At 42.7% G+C, this 21905-nt stretch overlaps 1 protein-coding gene across 8 annotated transcripts in view; it reads right to left on the reverse strand.

Moving 5' to 3' along the window:
- Positions 1 to 18766, reverse strand: part of LOC143259073 (putative receptor-type tyrosine-protein phosphatase mosPTP-1) — a 690783-nt gene extending 672017 nt beyond the window's left edge. For 5 of the 8 annotated variants that reach the window (XM_076519899.1, XM_076519902.1, XM_076519903.1 and 2 more), the window contains exon 1: positions 18105 to 18765. In XM_076519899.1, the coding sequence (XP_076376014.1) occupies positions 18105 to 18189 (85 nt within the window). In that variant the 5' untranslated portion in view covers positions 18190 to 18765. Of the gene's footprint in view, positions 1 to 18104 lie in introns of all 8 variants that reach the window. The other 3 variants (XM_076519901.1, XM_076519904.1, XM_076519905.1) reach the window with 2 other exon arrangements.
- Between the last annotated feature and the right edge of the window lie 3139 nt (positions 18767 to 21905).

The following is a 21905-nucleotide window of genomic DNA, read 5'->3' on the forward strand; positions in this document are numbered from 1 at the left end:
CAATATTTAGCGTGACTCAACGTATAATGTACACAATATCTTCAAAACTTGGAGTTCGCAGAAATTGGTTTTCACGTACAATACGAAACCGCTGTACGATCAACTCTGCATGGACAATCGGCAACTTTGTTTTCACGCATATTTGTTTGAAAATACACACACCATTTTCCGAGTAAACTCTGTGTGCTTTCCAATTTACTGATCGTTCTATTAAAGAGCACTAGTAGCTTTATATTATCGAAGGAAGTGTGCCGGTGGTTCGGCTGTTATTTCAGTTTTCCGTGCATCCGCGATCGCGGGCTCTCGGCGAGTTATCCTGCCATTAAACACACTGCCCACGTTACGAAACGAGCCGTTGTCTCTGCCATTTAGAACCGAAAGAAAGGCAATTGTGCCCCGAAACGCAACATTCTCTTTCCGTGGTTCGGTCTCGTTCGCGTGATATCCCCGCGGCATAAAGTGTTTTTTATCAGCAGTTTAACGGTCCGCAGCACTGGACAATGTTCCGTCCATTCAGCCAGAAAAAAATACCTGTCCCATCGATCGTGGGATCAGGAACGATATCCTGTTCTGTCGATAGCAGCGACGCCTTGTAAAACGACGCAACGGAGCTGGCATCTATTGATCAAATGATCACAATAGGATCACAATGGGAACATGGACGTCGCGGATGCAACGCGTTGCACCGGTTCGACTTTCCCATGTGTAAATGCTGGCTGGCGATGCCCCTAAAGGTGCGTTCCCCCATGCTGTGCCCGCGTGTTCATGTAAACGTGGACATATCGGAGGGCACCGATGAAACCGAGCCCACACGCGCGTCCACTAAAAAGCTGACCGTTCTCGCGGCACGACTGCGGATCAATATACCCGACGTCAATGCGAGATGACCACAAATCGATACCTCCCTGTCACGAAGCTACATGTTTCGACCGTTGCACGACTCGTTTCCAGTATCCCCCCAGATGTCGATTAGCTCTTTATCCGTTCCCCGCGTGTACCTGTTTGGACGCGCGCGGATATTTTCTCTTCAGTTTGTATTCTTTGACATGTGTGTAAGAAAAGAAACTGTGTTGGAACGACGGTGCAAGAAGAAGAGATGGGCCGATTACGGTCACTCCATCACAACATTTTTGTGACGATAAAACGTTTTCGTCCATGAGTTCCCGCGAAAGTTGCTAATGAAACATCGGTGATCACCGATACATTACTTCTTTAAATTCTATTTATACAAGTGTGGTATTACTACGGTAGAGTTACTGTAGCGGGTACCCCGCACACGAACAATTTCAAAAGATTTAAGTCAATACATTAATTGAACTGTGGCATATAGGATTTACGAATTTATCAGAAAAAAGCATCGCGAGAACAAATTCTACAGACTCAACAAAATTATACGATTTGAAACATTACTATTACGAAGCATTAATGATCTGAACTTTAATCGACAATATCTTGGCTGTGAAAACATTCGACTTGCGGCGTTCTTCCTTGCAGTCGCAGTGTTTTAGAGATGAACCGATGGCTACAGCTGTTGTGTGTTGTGTGCTCGCGGGCTTGCTAAGGTCTCTTTCACCACTGGGTTTATATGAGTTATATGAGTTATATGGGTTATATGAGTTGTTGATTTGAGTCGCTACTAGATAAGGAAAATAATGAGATCTCCCGATGATAGTGACCATCCACTGGCCAAGAAACAGGATGTATGTCTCGTAACTTTTAACCCGGGATTACACACGTGAAAGTCTAATACTAGGAGTACAGTATTCTCTCCTCAAATATCAAAATCTTGCTATGCCATGAATAACGCGGTGTTATTGCCATACCTGTGTGATTTATCGACTTTCTCGCTACGCCGATGCGAAAGTTCGTCGGAGTCAGTCAGGTGTATGATGTGACGCGTGCTGCGAATTTCCGGAAGACAACACAAAATGGTTTGGGTGTGAGTCAAGTAAGAAAAACCGTGAAGCAACAAAGTACGTGCTAGATACAGTAAATTCTCCCCAATTCAATATACGAAGATCTTGGGTAGAAGAATTAGTTTGGTAATTATTTCTCACAGTATAATATTCCGTCGGAGATATTCAAAAATTGTTTAACTTTTTACTATGAAAAATTCAAGCTTTCAAACTTTGTACTTCACTTGCATCTGAACTTCAAACTTCGAACTTTCTCGCTAAAATTCAGAACTGGAGCCGATGTACCAAAAGGCTGTCCCAGAGTACGATGATCTGAACAACTTCAACCCGAATTCTTTGTTCGTGATCGAGACTGAATTATGGCAGCATTATACGTTTCCAGACAGTTTAGCCGGCTCCCTGTCACGTTTGGTCGAGAGACGTCATTACAAAGGACAAATATTTCACGGCATTTCGATTAGTCCCGTAGACCCGACACGCAGGCTTCAACAATAAGGCAATGTGGACCAACAGATTTTTTAATCTGGGAAGAAAAATTTCGCAACGAACACGACGTAAGCATCGCGACCAAAAGCAAGTACCTACTAAACAGCAGCTGCTGGTTACGTCACGATTAACCATTACACTAGCTGGTTTCGCGATTCGAGCGTGATCGACGGACTCGGCCGTAAGAATTGATCAAAAATTTTCTCTGCAGTGGCTCGCGCGACACTGAACTCGTTAGGCAGCGAAGGAATGCCAGGAAATCTCGGTCGACAAGTTTGCTCCTCGACTGTCCAACTTCAGCCGGCGAACTTAAAGCTAGTTTGTAGGTCGGTAGGTAAGAAGTAGCGCCGTAATTAGAATAATAATTAGTTTCGCGATATTTGGCCTGGATCCGCCGGGGCGACACGGCTCTGACGGCGTCGCTCTGTGGAATCGAACCCGTTACGAGGAGATAAGATTACACAACCGTGGCATTCCGGTGCGGGATCCGCCGATAATTGTGTTTGACGTGAACTCGAGCGAAAGCTGATCGTTTCAGCCTAGAACGCCACGCACCCGACAGGCGCTCGATCTCGAATCTTTTCCGAGCTGAGTTTCTGTTTCTACGCGTTCCGAACGCGCCCCTTGCTCGATAAGTACTTACCAGTGTTAGGCACTTGCCAAGATCTGTTCGGTTCGTGTTAGGCTTAACGCGTGTGCATGCCGGTCCGGAGTGGGTATTAACGTGAGTATCAGGCGAGCACGTACGTAATTATACCTCCGCTGCTCGCTTCGGTTAGACTCGTTTCAAGAACGACCACGGCTATCTACCTGTGATTCCTGACACCTTCGCCTCTGTTCCAAAAGTATAGCCATCATGAGACCGGAGTCGCACTAATGTATCGAGCAATGCGCGTTCTAATTACGGTCACACGAGCTACGTTGCTTACCGCATTCGTGACTTTTACACATCAGTGGATGTTCTATAGCAAACGGAACGGGTGCATTGTTCTCATTCCTTGGTCATAGATTTTTGTGATTACGAAAGGAGATACGCTAATCGAGAAGATATATACCCGTTCTTTATCACGTTCAGTGTTGACGATCAACCACTAAAAAATTCCGACAAAGTCAAAGCAATTTAATTAATTAAACCGAAACTAGGAAGTTAAAATTTATCATAGTGGAAGACACTGGAACTGAAATTCAGCATTAATTCGCGCAGCACTCTTTTTACGCGAGTCTCTTTTTGCCCGGTAAATTTGCAACTGTTTATACGGCCAATAAATCTTTGCAAAGCTCTTGAATTAGCCAAAAAATGGGAAGGTGCCATTATAGATATTGATCGAAACATTCAACGGGCCTTTAAATTTCGACAAAATTTAATGAAATGCTGCAACGAATATCAGCAAAATGAGAACTCTGTCAAAGATAATATTGAGTAACAATCATCCGAAAAAGTTGTCATTAACAATGAAAATGTATGGTTTAGCAGGTAATAATGGTATAGTTAAATTAAAAATGAGTCACCATCTATGATCGCGGAGTCTGACTGTAAATAATTCGAGTTTATGTGATCTCATTAGAAAAGCAATACCAAATAATGCACCCAATTGAAAATCTTTTATGACCTTCATCTTCGTCTAAATGTCTCCTGTAATCGCCACTGAGGTGTCTATAAAAATACTAAAGTACTTTGACAATAACGGAAGAAGAAGACTGGAAAAGACTTTAGATTATCGGCATCATTTCTTATTGTCTCCTCGACAGGATTATGACTTTCAGGTTCCAACAACCACAATGGACTTTCTTTTAAGAACTATGCCGTATCACCGGCACAGTTTGACTGAATCGGTATTAATCAATACAATCGACATCAACTTCGGATGACGCACGTACTAAACAGGGTTGAAATGTTGGCTGGGCAAAGGAATGCGAGTTTGATTGATGTTTAATGACCCCGCTACTCCGTAGAGTCTAATAGTCGTAACTCCTGTCGCATACATTTTCGTTATTAGTCGAAATGGTCGCATCTATAATGCAGGTCGCCATTCGTCATCCTGTTACTCCTGCACGATACATACATTTGCACTAAACGATTTGTACATATTGCTAATGACGGGCAGTACTTGAGAAATGTATAATTATTTTGACCTATTGATGGCAAGAATAGAATTTAGCTTCGTACCGACTATAATTTTATTAAGGTCTCCGAAATTAAATGTTCTATGCAGGTTACCATGTATCCAGAGTAATTACAATTATTAAGTGGACACTTGCGCAGAGGAACGTAATCGTGATCGAATACAAATGCTTGTGTACATTCTTCGCATAGAGGGTATCCCAGAACGACGCCCTCAGTATGCTTGGTATTTCATTCCGAATTAAGTAGGCCATGCTCTCTTATGAGCGTTAATTCATTATTTGGGACACACGGAATACACGGATCTACAATTAATTTCGCAAGCAGAGTTAGTTTCCACGTAATAAGAAACAAGAAATGGTATTATTTACCGACCAAATTTACCATTAAGATAATTCAGAATGAAGTTAATATTGTACATAGTAACTTTATAATCTATCTCACTCGTCTTTCTAACATTTTGCAACGTATAGATTATATTTGAACAAGTAAATTAAAATTTTCGAACACGTGACTTACGCCACTACGATTCTTACACCATTCATTTATTTCCCTGGAATTACATGTATAAAGTCGAAGCTCCACCGAAAATTTACAAAGAATATTATATAGAAAATGAAATGAACTATGAAATGACACTATGACTGTAATGCCGTAGTGGGAACTCCGAGCAGAGTTTAAGAAATTGTAAATACCATGAAAAAATTTGTCGAAACAAGATCTCACCCAAATATTAAACGATCTTCTGCGTTAAATTTGAAATGATCAGTTTATAAAAATTGATCGGTTAATTCGAGATACACCCGATAGTAAACGCTTGCATATAGATAGACGAGAGGCACATCTGCACGCGTTTATACGCGCATACCTTAAGTCTAATTCAGAGGGCGCGTACCGCTATCTCCGGAACGCGACCTTTCTTCCCCTACGGTTCATTTACCCCATTCGTAGGTACCGAATCGCGAGGGCGTTACATTCAACGCGATATTCACTGGTAAGTGTTCATTAAACCCGAGCGTTCTGCTGCGAGTGTTAATAATAGGAGAAGACGTATATATGTATACGTTGGAGGGAACTGTTCGAAGAGAGAGAGAGAGAGAGAGAGAGAGAGAGAGAGAGAGGGAGTGGCTGAGCAAGGAGGTCGAACGGTCCACCGGCCGGCGTGCCATTTTTCAGGGGACATATTTCCAAGGCGGCTTTTGGGTTCGGGGCCGCGGATAAAGTACGTTTCACGGGTCCCCGACGTCCGACAATTGATCGGTATCCGGCGTCGTTAGAGCCGGAGCCACTTGAGCCAAATTTGTGACGCAAAAAATTTCGCCAACCATCGGCCGGCGAACGTGTTCGCTCTACAATCGCACGAGATCAACATTGTTCCAGATATCTGAATTCTATGAACCCGGCCAACCGATTTAATCGAGTTATATTCTTCACACGCGTATCTTCACCCAGTTCGGATATCGAATGAACCAACCGCGGCAATTGACCGAGCACACGTCAAAGAAAAGAGATAGGCGGCGAATAATTAGAACGACATTAGAAACGCGTTAATGAGGTATCCACAGAAGGGTAATGGTTGCACTAGCCGCTCGGATTTCCCCGATAATTAATACGAGAACCGATGGCGACCCTAGACGGCCGAGCCTCATCTCCAGTTCAACGAACATTTCCATCCGTTTCGCGCTGTTAAACGTGTGCTCGACGATTTCCACTGAAAAAAAAAACGTATCCCGTCCTCCGCTATCGAAATTTAGCACCCTGGATTGTCAGATCTCGTCGAATTCGGATTCTTTTTCAGTCGGAAGAAGAAACCATTACCCTGTCATCCGAGTTCGTTTACCTGTACCGTGGTTCTTTGTGCAAAGTACAAATTTTCTAAGTCTTTTGTAAGGAACAGAAACCAGATTGAAATATCCTCACAGTTTTTTATTTCATCCACTCATTTCTGTGTTAAATGCATAAAATTCACTAGTTACAACTAGATATTAATACATAGAATCTATTACTTTTAACTAGGCTACGCTAGTTATAACTAGACATAAATGCATAAAATCCATCAGCTATAAGTAGACTGTACGCATTTTTGACAAATATAAGTAGATGAAATGTAAGAAAAGGAAAAACATTTTCAGAATATAAAAATAATGTTGTATCATTTTCAACGCATCAAGATGAAGTAAAGGCATAAATGTCTACGTGACTGCTACACCTTACAATTAACGCAGACAATTTTTATTTTGCATTCATTAGTATGTAGTTAATAGTTTAGTATCTAGTCAATAATTAGCGATTTTAACAACATATCTCCCACTCGACATTATGAATCGATCAAATAAAATATCTCGTTAACTCAGCTAGGAACTATGCAAGATTCATACAGAAAGTGTTACTTTCCATTTGAAGCAACGACTGAAGCAAAGACTGGAGCAATGCCGAACATATTTCTAGACACCTTGTATAACGTGTATGCGCCTTTCGTCAGTAAGGTCGGCGAAACTTTCTAAAGGCGTGTACGTTCGCTTTTCGCAGTCAAAGGGTTAATACCAGTCTACACGAGCCTCCCGGCGGCAAAGAAGACTGTCCTCGTCGAAACACAAATATAATAGCAAAAGTAAATACGTGCTGTCGTTGGGTTCGTCAATTTCCAAGGCAACCATGCCTCGAGGGTGTTTGAAAGAAAGCTGAAAGTTCCTCTCCGAGAATGAGGAAGATTCTGTTATCACTCAAAACAAAACTTCCTGGTTGTTTCATCAAACAGATATCAGTGATGAAGTGGCTATAGCTAATTTATCTCAGACCGGAGGTGCCTGGCATTTGGATTCTGTTTTTGTACCTACATATAATAATGCGAAACAAATAGATACTGTTCTTCCTGCGTGACTTCACTGAAGATTAATTGAAAATCAACCTATTTGTGTTTTGGCTAATTATAACGCTAATATTAAAACCGCGTCGTACTACTTAAATGGGTCGTCGATTTCCTCTCATCGTTAAAAATAACAGAGACCTTCCCGATTTAAGTTTCACGTCAATCCTACGCGCAGAAGAGAACGGTAAACAATAAAATACCAGTTCAAAAATCATCGTATTACATAGTACTTACACATATGAATGTGTAGAATAAATCTCGCTCCATTATTCAGTTTGAATTGGACACTTGCTCGGAACATTGCAAGATTTTGTGTTACTAAATAATTCGAATTTACAAAATACCCGATATCGGACATGTTGTTACGAAAGGCGAGCGATACAAACAGGAAACCAGAAACCTGATCCGTGAATTCATTTTCACCCTTCCTACGTAGAATCAACGAATTCAACAGGATTTCCTCCCACGTAAAAATTCTTGGGAGAAGAAAGCAACTTACTCGACCGATACACTTCATCGGCATAGTTAACTGTTTCTCAAGCAGAACTGTTTTACTTGAAGCCTATGAAAAGCGCACACGGTGTAAAATAATAATTTATTCTCGACATAGTCTATAAAGATCCAATTAACATTCTAACTATTAAGAATGAAACGTCACGCCGATCAATTATTAACTGATCCGTAAAATCTGCGCCGAATATTTAATGTTAAGTACGGTGTTTCAACTATCGATATTTAACCCCGACAAGCGTCTGCCCAATAAATATTTGTCGGCAATCGCACAGACCGTGCAGCGGCGAACGATAATCATAGCCAAATGGAAAACTTTTTGCCCGCCAGCATCTGTTCGGTCGCGAAAACGCAAGAACGATTAGATAAAAACTTCGAGAGCAGCATATTTCGCTGAAACTGTACAAATTTGCGTGCTCTCGACGCGAACAGGTTGACAACATCTCCGCAATCAATAACGATTAGTCTCTGCCCTCGAACGGCGCGGGGCTAATGCAGCTAGTGTATAACCGGTATTGAGATCTATGAATTACTCATTAATCCGCGGTAAATCACACGGCCCGACCGTACTGGCGCTACGAAATCCTCAAAGAACCGTAACTCGCAAAGAAGAATGGCTCGTTACCGACGATGTGCGCCGTCACCATCAGTTAAAATTTTTAAAGGTACTTCTGGTTCTCGGGGATAACAGGATGTACGTTGCTTCGAAATAACAAAAGAAAAAGAAATTAATTTTATACAAGTTCAAATTAAGGGAATATTCTTCTGTGATTTGATATTGATGAACATTACCAAAATAACTTAATGAAATTAGGAGAACATCGAAGAAAGTTTACTTTGGATACTGAAGTTGTATCGGTGCTCATAAATATGGTTACTTGTGAAATTCTCTCTTACGTTCCATCCCTACAGTACGCAAACTTTCCGTAGAGTCGTGTGTTTTTGGTGTTTCAGTATCTCTAACAATACGTAGAAGTTAATTGATATTATGTTACGTTAGATATTAAATACCTTGTAGTTGATTTTTCGATATAACGTTACAGTGTACCCATATAACATGTAACAGTAATTGGAGTTATCGCTAATTGATACCTTCCGAAAATATAACTGCGATCTTGTTAAAAAATCTGCGCAAAGAATTAGTTTAAAGAAACTGTAGGTTTGGAAGATACCATCTGCAGTGAGATAAACAGTTTGAATAAATAAAACCTTTTATTCAACTCAATAGCATAATTGACAAATTTTAATTCTAAATGATGAGACTTATTGTATATTGTATATTGTATATTGTATACTTGCTGTTATATTGTATCTGGCATCGATAAGCACAATAAGATTTGTCTGTTTCAATTTTAGCACTAAGTCCACTCTATCACGTTAAATTAACACAGAAACAATCATTGCTGCAATCAGACAAAAATTTAAAGAATGCCTCGATTTACAATGATTACTATTACGATTACTATTTTCTGTGGAGACTTTCAACCAGTAAAATTTACCACAATAATTTAGAGACGGACGTGCTAGACAATTATATCACAGCTATCATTATTGAAATAAATCGCAATTATCGAAATAATATTATGTTTCACGACGCGGCTACTACGTTAAAACAAAGAAGCTAAACAAATTCCAAAGTATTCTCCGTATCAATATGGAGATGCGACAATAAGTGTATTCGAGTTCGTTAATTTCTGATAATTTTACGGCGTTCCATATTACGTTCAGTTTCACATTCCTTGCATTTGCCCAACACTTACCGACCGGACTGCTGCATGCATTCCACTAAGCCCGAGAACAAAACAGACCGATGTGCAGTTTCTCGAATGACGGTCGCATCGATTGTCGGATTTAAACGTGCATGCACTCTAGTCGTCTGCCTGTACGCATTTTCTATTCGGGGCCATGATCTCCTCAGAACGTAGTCGTATGCTATAGCACACGACGACGGATTGCTTTTTTCTTCGACGACTGCACGTAGAAACAGCGTATCCCAGGAATGCGCGTTTCTTCGTCGCGATGCGATACTATCGAAAATATTTTATCCGGCATCTGTGATCGATCATAGTCTCGAATTTCCAGATACTGGTATGCTTGAAGCTCGTTGGTCGTTGAATGGGACGTCCACCATCATAAAGTCAGTAGCCCATCAATAGAGAAGTTCGTTTGATCCACGAAATATTTTCATCGATACCGAACGCGCAAGCCGACAATTTCATTCATGGAAATTCAATTGACGGCACAGAAAGCGGACTTTAGACGACAAACAATGCCCATCAACCGAATGGGGAATTTTCGAAATTTAATCACATTGGAAATAAATGCGACTTGATTAATTTATCCGCGCTCGCTAATATGTACATCGCCGAATTCCTTCAGTGAAATCATTGTGCACTTTTCGCGATTTTATCACCGAAATCGTGTATTCGGTCGCTGTCAATAATGTACGTGCAATAGACGTGCTCGATTCTAGCCCTTTTGCAGTTCGATGTTCCTCGTCGAGGATATAACGATTGCTGATAATTAGAGTACTTTCGAAGTTCAACATTTACAATACAATATTACGCAAAATTCTACTCGAATACAGTAATTATTAGACTGCGAGTTTTATGCATTTATGACGGAAATGGGTAGATCAATCTCAAAACAGTAAAAACATTTAGAGAATTTAAAAACATTATGGAATTATTTGTAATTATAATGTTATAATTAATGTTATAATTGAAACAGATATTTCTGTAGCTTCTGTATCTTCCAATTAATGCAGACAGTTTTCATTCATATCCGAATTCTTTATCATCAAATGTAATACAATGGCTCCAGAAAGTATTCGCACACCTCTTAAAATAAAATAACTATTTTTAAGTTTCGACCAAACAATTAGAATTTTTTTACGTGTTAGTATTAGATTACTGGACAATGTATACGAAAACTTTTACGAAAATTACAATCGGTTGAAGAATAATAAAAAGGAAATAAAAAATTGACGTTTTCCTAATTTCTTTATCTGAGAAAAATTTAACTCGTTTGGCCCAATTGATAAAAAGTTAATCACTTTAAATCATTCTAACACTATCGAAAAAAATCAGTAAAGGTTTAATCTAGCACTATAGTCAAGAGTAACTGTTCTTTTATCTGCGCACTCTTGTTTTCTTAATCAATGTGACTGGTAGGTGATTTTCGAAATTCCTCGAGTATAAATGACAAGAATGACGTACGTCCGTTTGGACATCCGACTGCGCCAGACTTTACGATTTTTCTGTGGTGTCGGTCATTGCGGACGCATACTTACCGGTAAAATATGTACATACATGCATACATAGTGTAGAGGTTTGGCGATACACGAGCCGCCCGCATAATGCGAGCGAGTCAAATACGACGGAAGGACCGTTTTCAGGTTGCGCGTTACGCTTTGTTTGTAGCCAGCGATGCACGAGGCGTGCAGCGCGGCGGCGGCGACGCAATGATCATTCCGCAGATTTGCGAATATTAAAGCACATCGACAGTTTCGACCGTCGATTGGTCGCGGGGCTTATCTGTGCAAACAATTTCACCCGATGACCCGGGCCACGGCAAAAAGTTACTGCATTTTAATAACCCGGTTCACCTGGTCGGTCCGAGCTGTTCCACGAAGATTAATGCGTCGGGATGAAGAACGGCAGCCCCGGTTATCGATTCGGTACCCCGCGACTTCTTCATCCAATTTCACTTTCGCCCGGCCCTTCGCACCGCCGCGCTATTCATGCTTTTATTATCGTGTAAAATATTCGACCGCCGCCTAAGTTCAGCAATTCCCTTCCCGCGCGCGCAAATTGAAAATTCTTTATTCATAGGAAGAGAAAAGGAGAAAAGGAGATTCGCGGCTACAGGGACCGGACCACTATCTTTCAGCATCAGCCGGGCTGTCGATTTGGGCGGTAAAACAATTAACGCGGCGATCACACGATGTCGTTATCCCGGCCGGAAGAGAAAAATCAATCTGTTCCCGTAATAGATACCCGCGGATGAATGGAACAGATAATATGGAAATACACCTGGCCCCGTTTAAACGGCGAACGCGAACCGAGGAACGGAAATATAGAAACGGCTCAAAAAGATTAACGCAAGGTGTACTTTATCGATTCCGGATGTACGATTCGACAGGATGTATTAATTATACGCGTAACTCTTTCGAGTATGTTCTAATATTATTTCGCGACCTTAACGTGAGATACGATCGGATGTTTTCAACTTAATACTAATTCCTTTTTCTCGTCGCGACGAAACCGCCCCGTCTGAAACTCGATCGGTTTCCGCGACGATTTTCGGGAGCCATCTTTACGAAACGGGATTCGTGATAAGTGAATCCGAACGCGCGACCACACCGCTAAAATGCTGAGCATAAAAATACTGAACGCCACGCGCCGGTTATAAGCGCGCCGGGAACAATCGGCCGTGCGCTATATTACATGCATTAATTGTACATTCTGTATACATTATTTCCACATCTCGCGCTTAAATAAAATTTAACGCGTATAAATGGCGCGAGATGCGCGTGCTCTCGATGCTAATTTATGTTAATTTAATTTCCCGTCCTATGAATCCCCGGCTTAATTGTGCTTTAATCGAAATGTGTCTTTAAATTTTCCCCTGTTGCGGACCAGAGATGCAGCCGGACACATTTTACGCTTCGATCAGCGACGAAAGTTGCTGCGACTTGTCGCAAAACGATATCGACGCTGAAAGCATCTGCCCGTGTCTCGTTTCCATTGTTACAGCACAGTCATCTCCCCGGCGCGTTGGATTTATTTATGAAGCCTACCGTATTCCTTTTGAATATCCCACGCAATACTTCCCAAACGCTTGCGTGAAAAATTCACTCTCTTTTAACTCTGTAAGGCACGTTATTTTTCGACGTAGTCTATTTTGTTTCCAGGAAAATTGTTTCTTAATGATACGATATCCAAAAATTCTGTCAAAGGGGATTTGATCCGCTTCGTGGTAGAATTTTTAAGTCAGTTCAAACATTTATTTTGAGGATTCGTCGGTTTGCCAGATGCTTTAATTGAGTAAAACATAAACGCGCAACTTTATGAATTATCTACTTTAATCTGTGTTATTTATTTGCTCTATCTTATCCCTTCCTCTATGTTCCCTCCTCCTTATATCTTGCGAAAGAATTAGAATCAGAGAAGAGAACAAAAATGAGTGATTTCTTCAAATAAATATATTTATTATAATAAATACGCTAAATACGCTATTTCGCAATGTTGAAGCTTTTATATATGTATATCAACCGAATTAATCGACCAATCCTTCATACAGCTAGGGGTCCAGTCCCATGGTCAGCGGTTAAGAGGGAGTCTACTGTACGTTCAACCAAGGACGAATTAATATTTTGCAATCAATGAATATGCAAGTAACGAGCACCTCAACTTTAAAAATATATATTCGTCGTACAGAAAGTTGTTTCGTGTTTCAAAAAAATTTTGTTCCGTGAGGGTGTTAAAAAAGCACTTAATTTAATATTTTGCCAATAAAAACAGAACTTCTACGAGCATAATATTTCAAAACTGTTAGAAAAAATGTCGAAAAGATTTTCGTTTAATCTAAACATTAAAAAGTTATGTTTTCTTTTCTTACGAAAGAATCAAACAACTTTCCGAACGACCCGATATTTCGTTAAAATGCGCGAAAAGTCAATCGTGTAGCCACGACGATCCAATAGAACAAATTCTGTAACATGAAAATTTCACCTCTTTCAAAAATAAATATCTCGAAGATTGGATCCGAGAGAAACAACTTTTACTTCGTGTCCAGCACACGAAACGCCGTATAAGAATCGCTTGATTATCGAAACGTAACATTGGCGTTGGTTAACGCTAATGCACAAGCTAGCTGTTACCGTTCCAGTCGGTCGGGTTAGAGTAATTTTTCTCAGGCTAGTACGATTCTGTGTTTATATCGCACGTTAGCGATACATGGATATAGTCCGAGCGGCGTGTTGCGGTAGATTGGTCGTCGGAACTGGCAATAGGCATTTAGAAGCATACGAAACGCAGTTTACCGCGGTTACTAATTAATTTCGGGCGGTAAGCTGGCGATTAACTGAGCGGTAATATGATCTCGTGGGTTGCACACCGCGAACACCTACGGATTGACAAATATGCGCAATCAGGTGAACGTGACGGGGGTTTGGGTTTGGCGAAAAGTTAAGCGGCAGTATGCTGCCCTCACGGCCGGACCGAGGCATGCACCCAAGCTAAGCGATAATAGATTATCGTGCCCGAGATTCGACGAGGGCTTCAGGCTTCTCGGTGTCCTCCCCACTTCGGCAACAATTTCAATAGTTTCGTCGCGGCGAGGCAGCGCAAACTCCATTACCGATTGCTAAATCGGGAAACCTCTTATTCAGACCGGAAACACGGACATGTAATTAATATAATTGAGTATCACTGAATCACGACTCCGCGATAGTCATTCTCAACGAGTTCTGGTGCAACGCTAGCTATTTATTAGATTGCTGTGTTTGAACACTACGTTGATCTTTATACTTTCTACCTTTTCTAGTCTTGCCTTGTTGTGAAAACGATGTGTGCAACGATGGAAGCGAATGGACAACGGGAACCAGTATGGTATTTACGTTAAAGTTTGAAAATGTTATTAATTTAATCTCATTTCCGGACATAATCGTCTAGAGACATCGATTTCGATGAGATCACTGTGAGAGATAGTTTTCGAAAAAATGTTTGTCACGATTTCTTTTTATAGGCAATCATCATTAAAAAAAGTGAAAATAGTCCTTAAAGTTAGGGATTAAAAGTACATTTATTTTTCCTTTTTGACGTGAACTATACCCGATATAAAAAAAATACGCGTGACATACTTTTCGAAGAACAATCTCTCACAAAAATTTCATCATAATCTGTGTGTCCAAATTCGATATATTCGAATATAAGAATTCCTATAAATTTGTTTTTTAGTTAAAAACGTGTAACTATATTTTTAACATAACGCGAAATACAATTATATTCGAAAATTAAATGAAATGATTAAAATGTTCAAACTTTCACGCAAATACGACATAGGTTTCCGTTAGCTGATTGCTTCTAAATCCTAGACACATCATGTTCTCGCTAACAAGTGTCACAATTTAGATGGTGTACCAAAAAAATTTTTTAAAAATTTTTTCTGTTGTACAATTGCAACAATTATAAATTAAGAATGCTGTACATTTATATATTTTACATTTAGGAACGAAATAACTATGTGCACATCGGTTATTTACAACTTGATGGTGGACAACAATGTCGTATACAGAAGTTATATACATCTACATACTCCACCGAGTATGGTATAATCAAATTCGAATAATAAATTCCCATCTTCTATTTATAGCAAATGTAATACCCTCAGGAGAGTTTAGACCAACTAATTCGAAATTTGAGATTATGCAGCAGATTAATCTGGCCTTGATAGCGGCTAACTTTAGCTACCTTGATTTCGCGTTGAGCCTGTTTGCAACTCGATTCATGAAAACGCGTCAAGCGTTTCCGAATATCGTAATGGCGACTTTATTTTTACGATGAAGAATTTCTAGTGATCAAAATGAACACCTTATTTTGATGTTTTAAAGCAATCTGCGGCGAATTCAATAAAATTTTGCTAAAGTAGTAAGAAAGAAACGGTGAAACTCACTTTAAATTTCACAGGCACCGATGTTCTCTTGACTGGTGTTCACGAATCCACGAAAGCTTTTATTTACGGTCAAACTGGCTCCCTTATTTTCAATGGTGGGGTGGCCGAACCGCTAACGGGGAGTTATACACGCTCGGCCATGATGCCCCTGTTTTGGGAGCTGAAGAATGTGCCGGAAGTAATCGATGAAAAAATGCTACCCGTTCCATTTAACCGTAACCGTGGCGCACGCATTACCGAAGTCGTTGACCCAGTACGATCTTTTGTGTTCCCCCGTTCGCAGCAATGAAAAGGTTAAGGCAATTCCGTATCGCGTTTCGCCGATCTCTTGTTTATCACTGCGAAAAAATGCCGACGAGCATTTTCCCCTGGCTTGCTGCGCGCTTTTCAATTATCGGGAAAGCTTCCGTGCAGCGGCTCAAGTTCCTGCCAATCGAACGCGTAATACTGGAATGATCGTTTCGAAAACACTAATTCCTAGCGTTTCCTCTGCGCTCAAAATCACTATACCATTGTTGCAAATTTATCTCCAGGCCGTTCCTCGCCAGGAACGAGCTCGTCGGCGAATAAATAAAGCGCAAAACGCACTGCTGCCGTTAAGATTAATTTGAACGTTGCTCCGTGTTCGACTGTTCCCGGCTTTATTCCGCTTTTTATTCGCGCCGGCCGCCAAAAAGAGTGAGCGCCCTCATAAAGCGTAAAAATTCAGTGAAATGTAATTAGACGTTCCGGCGAACAAGGGGCCAGCGAGAGAACAGACTGTGTTAGTTGAACTGTAAACACCGCGATCCTTTCCTAAGAAAGGAAAAACGTGGTATTTAATACGGTGGAACGTACCGAGAATAGCCGGCGGAAAGTATCTCAAACATAATGCAATTTCCGATCCGACGAGAGTGTAATGAGTAATGATGTAACGAGTGAAATACAGAAAATCAGAAAAAAAATTCTACCATGACGAATACATAAGCTGCGTGAGAAAGTTCGTGTTTTTGTCCGCCGACGATAAATTTAAACCGAGCTTCTAGCGGTAGTTGGCGAATTTAATGCGCTAGGTTGGAATCGGTAGAAGGTTTAATGTATACATTGTCTTGATTCATGCTTTCCTACGTCTGTTTCTGATTTCTTGTTTAATGAATTTAAAGTTGCGAGTGTAGTATCCGGCGCAGAGAAATGCGATTGCGCGGAAAGAGCAACGAATTGCTGGAGGAAAAATCGTGTTCAGAGCGTCTGTTTAATTAGAGCTGGAGAATTGTAAGTGTACATGCATGGAAATCCCCACAAAAGGTGTGCGCATGTAAAAGAATCCCGATACAATGAATTCAATGCACGTTCGATTTTCGTAGGATCTTGTTACTGTAAGTATTGACAAAAAGGTTTCATGCGCGCGACAACGCATGACTGGCTTCTTTGATTCGTAGAAAATAAAAGATATTCAATGGGAAGTTGAATCGCATCATCCTTATAGTCTAAAATTTTCTGTTATTTTCGATCGTCGTTTATTTCTATCTGTGTCTATCTTTGTTGCAAATAAGCGTTTTGACGCTAGAGGGTTTATCCAAACGAAGGCTTGTTAGCGACAGAATAACGATGTCGTATGTATGTATTTCATTTTTGAAGATTTTAAAATTACAATAACAGAGGAGATTACGATTGAAACGAAACATATGCAGTGAGTTTCAAAATTATTGCCGTAGATATATATTTAAAAAAGAAAGGCAAGAACAAAAATAAAAATTGTTTGGAGGGTTTTCGAAAGATTTTTAAATACTTTTTCTTTTGTAATATGTGTGTTCTACATTCTAAGCCAACTAAATAACATACATGAATAACAATGCTTATTTTAAATAAAAAGTGAAAATGTTGTGCCAATATCTTGTTGTTTTTACAATTTCGTATTATTATTTTTGCAACACTTTCCGGTTTAAATACAAAGTTCGTAGATCATAGTGCAACCGACTTAGGAATGATTATGCGAGAAAAATTAACGGGAAGGAAGCAATATCAGTTTTTTATAGAAAAATAGTTTACAAAGAGATTGAGTATGAAAATTTGCGTGATTCATACATTCCTGAATAGGAATGCTTAATTTTCGAACTCGATTGTAAAAAAACATCCAAGTGCCATATAAAATAATTTTATTCCCATTTTTTGCATGTGAAATAATCTACTGGCCAGTCGTTTCAAAATTTACAAGAAACACTCGTTGAATACATGTGCCACTAATTTTGAGACTCGTATTGCATTTAGCACTTTTTAACTGCATCTATCAAGCTTTTAACTGTCGAGAGACAAAGACCACTGTCATCAATTATCGCGTATGCTCCTTAAATTTTGCAAACGACACCAAAGAATTTCAAACTGACGGTATCCGAAATAACGACGAATTATTGGAAAAGCCTTGTAAAAGAGTATGTCGACGAAAGTAAAACTGATTAGTAAAACGTTCGGACACTCTGAGATTCGTATTCGCAATTCACATTTCCCGGCGGTGAGTATAAAAAAATACGTAACATTCAACACTCACCGAAATATCCGCCGGCAGCCGCCAACTTGAAGACGCCCCATAACAAGTAGGTGTAGATAATCCGGACCTGCATCCACCAATCCATGGTGTGCACAAGCCTTGTCCGCCCTGTGCGGGCAGCCTTCTACTCGACCCTAATCAACCTTGATCAGCCTTGGCGCAAGTCATGCGATAAATCGAAGCGGTTCACGTGTCGGTCCTTTCGCCGTCGATCGGCGGGAAACTGGACGCGTCTCTCGGCTCGCCACTGGTGGAAGGTCCGCGCAGGATCATCGAGATCGCGACGAGTAACTATCTCGATGCACTGACCGCTAACCCCCCATATGGTTCACTCGCGAGATCGTCCATCGGGACCACGTTCACCGGAAAAAAACGCGAAACAATAGCGATCACGGACCGTGATTTTTCATAGGCAACACGATATCCGCAACCGATTTCACAGTTGATCCACCTTGGCAAGTTTTGTCGCACTTAGGGGTGAGCGTGCAACGACAACGACGCCTGTCGAACACGAGCTCACGCCTGGAACACGGCGAGAGCGGAGGTCCCGAGCCGAAAAGTCTTCCGAAGAAAAGATCGGATCCCTCTACCCTCTCCGACGACACTTGCCGGCCGCGCCGCTCGCGTACGTGTTGTCCGAATCACGACAGCTCAAACACTGACGGCGCGGCAGCTTTCTCAGCCATTCTACCCTCCCTCCGCCAATCCCTCCACCCACGCACCGAACCACCACCCTGTGTTTTTCTCTCCGTCGAGCACCCTCGGTCGGCGGATCCCGCCGCGTGCTCCAAGCGGCTCCAAGCGGCTCCAAGCGGTTCCAAGCGGTTCCAAACGGCTCCCGCGTTTTCGTCTCGCTGGATAATCGTCCTCTAATGCCCGCGTCCCCGATGCCTTATCGGCGCGACCTGCTCCTGTAGCTGGGAATCGGCTCCTTCGCAGGAAACGACGTCCGTCCGGCTATTTCTGGAGCGAGCCGAGCGATGCATGGTTGGCGTGCACCGGTCACCGGGCCGCCTCCGTGGGCAATTAATCAAGCTTTTAAGCGGTTTCTTGCGACCTGGCCCGGCCGCCACGATTCACGGAAACGAGCCGATTCCTGAGGAGCTTCCTCCTCCGGTAGTTCTTTCGTCGAGATTCCCCTAACGGTTTACGGAGAACTTTTTACACAGATCACTAACGGTTAGTCCTGTCGAGCGTTTCGGTCGAGGTCCTTTCGGCACTTAGATTACTGGCACACTTAGATTTCGTTAAAATAGCGACACCGAGACGATTAGCTTAAAACGATCACATGCATCACACGTACACGGAACATCGATAACTGGGCTTAGACTATTGGGATGAGTATAGTTCACGTAGAGCGTAGCGTATACTTCGTATTATGTACTTTGGCGTGGATCGTAGGAGATATGAAGCTGTGTTTTCTGACGATACGAGACAAAGGAAGAAACGCAGATGCGCCCTCTTTCCTCTACGGAAGAAAGTGTGCGCGTCGACTACAGGCCGAAGGAGTTTCCCTCGGGAATGGGGCCTCGTAGTCCAGGCTCTCCGCTTTGTTTCAACGGCGGGACACTGTCGGAAGGCTCCGGTCCGTACACCTCATCGCTGTCGCTCGTACCTTCTCCACGTGAAGAGGACCGTCCGAACTTGAGCGTGAGATCTACCCGGCCGTTCCTTCTGGACTCGTTTGAACGACGATCTTCGAGCTCGCCGAGGTCCGAGCGGAGTCGAAGGTCCTCGGTTGCAGCTGGTGCTACCCTGGTCGAGCCCTCTAACGCCGAACGGTGCTGGTATCTGTCGCGGCGGGCTCGTCCTTCGATCGGAGGAGCAGCAGAACGTCCCACACGTATCCACTGAAACCCAAGGTAGAGACTAGTAGCCGGCGCGAAGGAGGCGGGCCGCGGAGGTTCGCCAAAAGGGGGGAGGATAAGGGAGAACGAGCGGCCGTGACGGGAACGCGAGGAGGAAGGGACAGGAACTGCGAGAGAGGCAGCAGCTCGCGACTGGAATCACCGTGGGCAAGGGGCCGGGGGGAGAGAGCCAAGTCAGCGAGCGAGCCGGTCGTCGAACCGGTTTCCACGCAAGAGATCGCAACAGGCCAATTGGAAATACCACTGACAATGAGTCCACCGTCGGCCTCTTTATGATCCTCCCGGCGCTAACCTGACGATTGAGAGTCTGCTCGCTCGGTCTAGATCCGGATAAGACCGTAGCCACGATCCGGTCGCAGCGTTCTGCCACGAGGCCAGCTCTGCCTTTCCGACCGACCGATCTTGCATTTTATCGGTCTCGCCGCAGAGGAACGACCACCGCGACGCGTAATCGTTCCTCCTTAGTGCTCAAGGTCACGAACCGGGAGAGGATCCCTCTCCGCCTTCCATGTCCCGATCGCGGCCCGGTCACGGAAGCGTCGTTGGCCCGCGCGAATCGGACGATAAAGATAACGTTCTCGAACTGCGCCGCGGCGCGGAGGTCCGATGGAAATTGATAAAGAGGCAAAGACGACGAGACGAGCGTGGACGGTGGCTTCGGCTAAAGATCGCGAACGACATCCGGGCTCCCGCGTGTACCGATAACTCCTGCGGAGAAGGATCGTTCCGGGCTTTTTAAAAATTTTACGAGGCCCAACCTTTTAACCCGGCGAGGTATTTCGTGACATCACGGACAAAGCAAATCAACGGCGGGATCGCGGCCAGGCTCGATCCCTGGCTGAGGCTCGCCGCGATCGATCGGCAACAACGGATACATGTTTTACAAGGCCGACTGGACAAGTGCCGGACCCCGTTTACAATTTTCCCGGGAGCAATCGCCACGGGTCGAACAATCGAAACTGTTCGTTGTGCGGCAGTTCGTGGTCCAATTTTCGATTTAAAATGACACGGAGGACGCATAAATTTCCGTTCTTTTCTGTAAAAAAAAATTCCCGGCTACTCGCTTGTCTCGGTGACTGCACTCGTCGCGAAATATTGCGGTCCGATCTCAATTAACGGTCGCAGCGGCAGCAACGCGTGCATTATCGATGTCGTGCTAGCAACTATCGTGGACTGATTAATAAACATGTCTCATCGCGTGATTAATAATAATTTGTCCCGGTTCTCCCAGCAGGGAGAACTTTTAAAAACGCAATGCCAATTGCCGGCGAATACTTTGTTTTCCGTTTCCATTATTCGCTCGGACACTGGAAGAATGGCGACCAGCGATGGGGCGGGATCGGCGCGAATCAGCGACAAGTAGCTCGACTCGACAGAGCAAACGTTTGCCGCTCTAAGCGAAACTCGCGAAATTCGATTCTCCGGTTGAAAGCAACAAACGACCGGTCGGTTGCCAGCGTTCCCATGCAACAATGTAGGGGCGATTAAATGGTGCCGAATCCAACGGTGGTACGTTCGAATGATTAATTTAGCGGAGGTCGAACAACGCGGCCCGATCGTTTACACTTTTAGCGGGCTGAAGAAAAGAAGGAGAGAAAGAAAGAAAGAAAGAAAGAGAGAAGGATGAGATAGAAAGAGAAGAGAAAGGCTCGTTCTATTTGCCATGAAGCAATTTTATCTTGCGAACGTATATATGAACATATATATACGCATTTATATATTACATACAGAATACAACATGTTCGAAGAGGGTGCGAGTGTCTCTCCGGTGGGAAGCACGAGAACGATCTCGTGTATGATCCACCGGAGAAACTTCTCCCCCCTCCACCGGAAAAATTCTTTTCCGGTGTCTACGGTCTCGTACCTTCCCGTCCTCGTCCGGTTTCCGGCGCGAAGACTGACAAGTACAGGGTAACGAACAGATAAAGTTTGA

The sequence above is a fragment of the Megalopta genalis genome, chromosome 3 (genome assembly GCF_051020955.1).
Source record: "Megalopta genalis isolate 19385.01 chromosome 3, iyMegGena1_principal, whole genome shotgun sequence".
Taxonomy (NCBI): domain Eukaryota; kingdom Metazoa; phylum Arthropoda; class Insecta; order Hymenoptera; family Halictidae; genus Megalopta; species Megalopta genalis.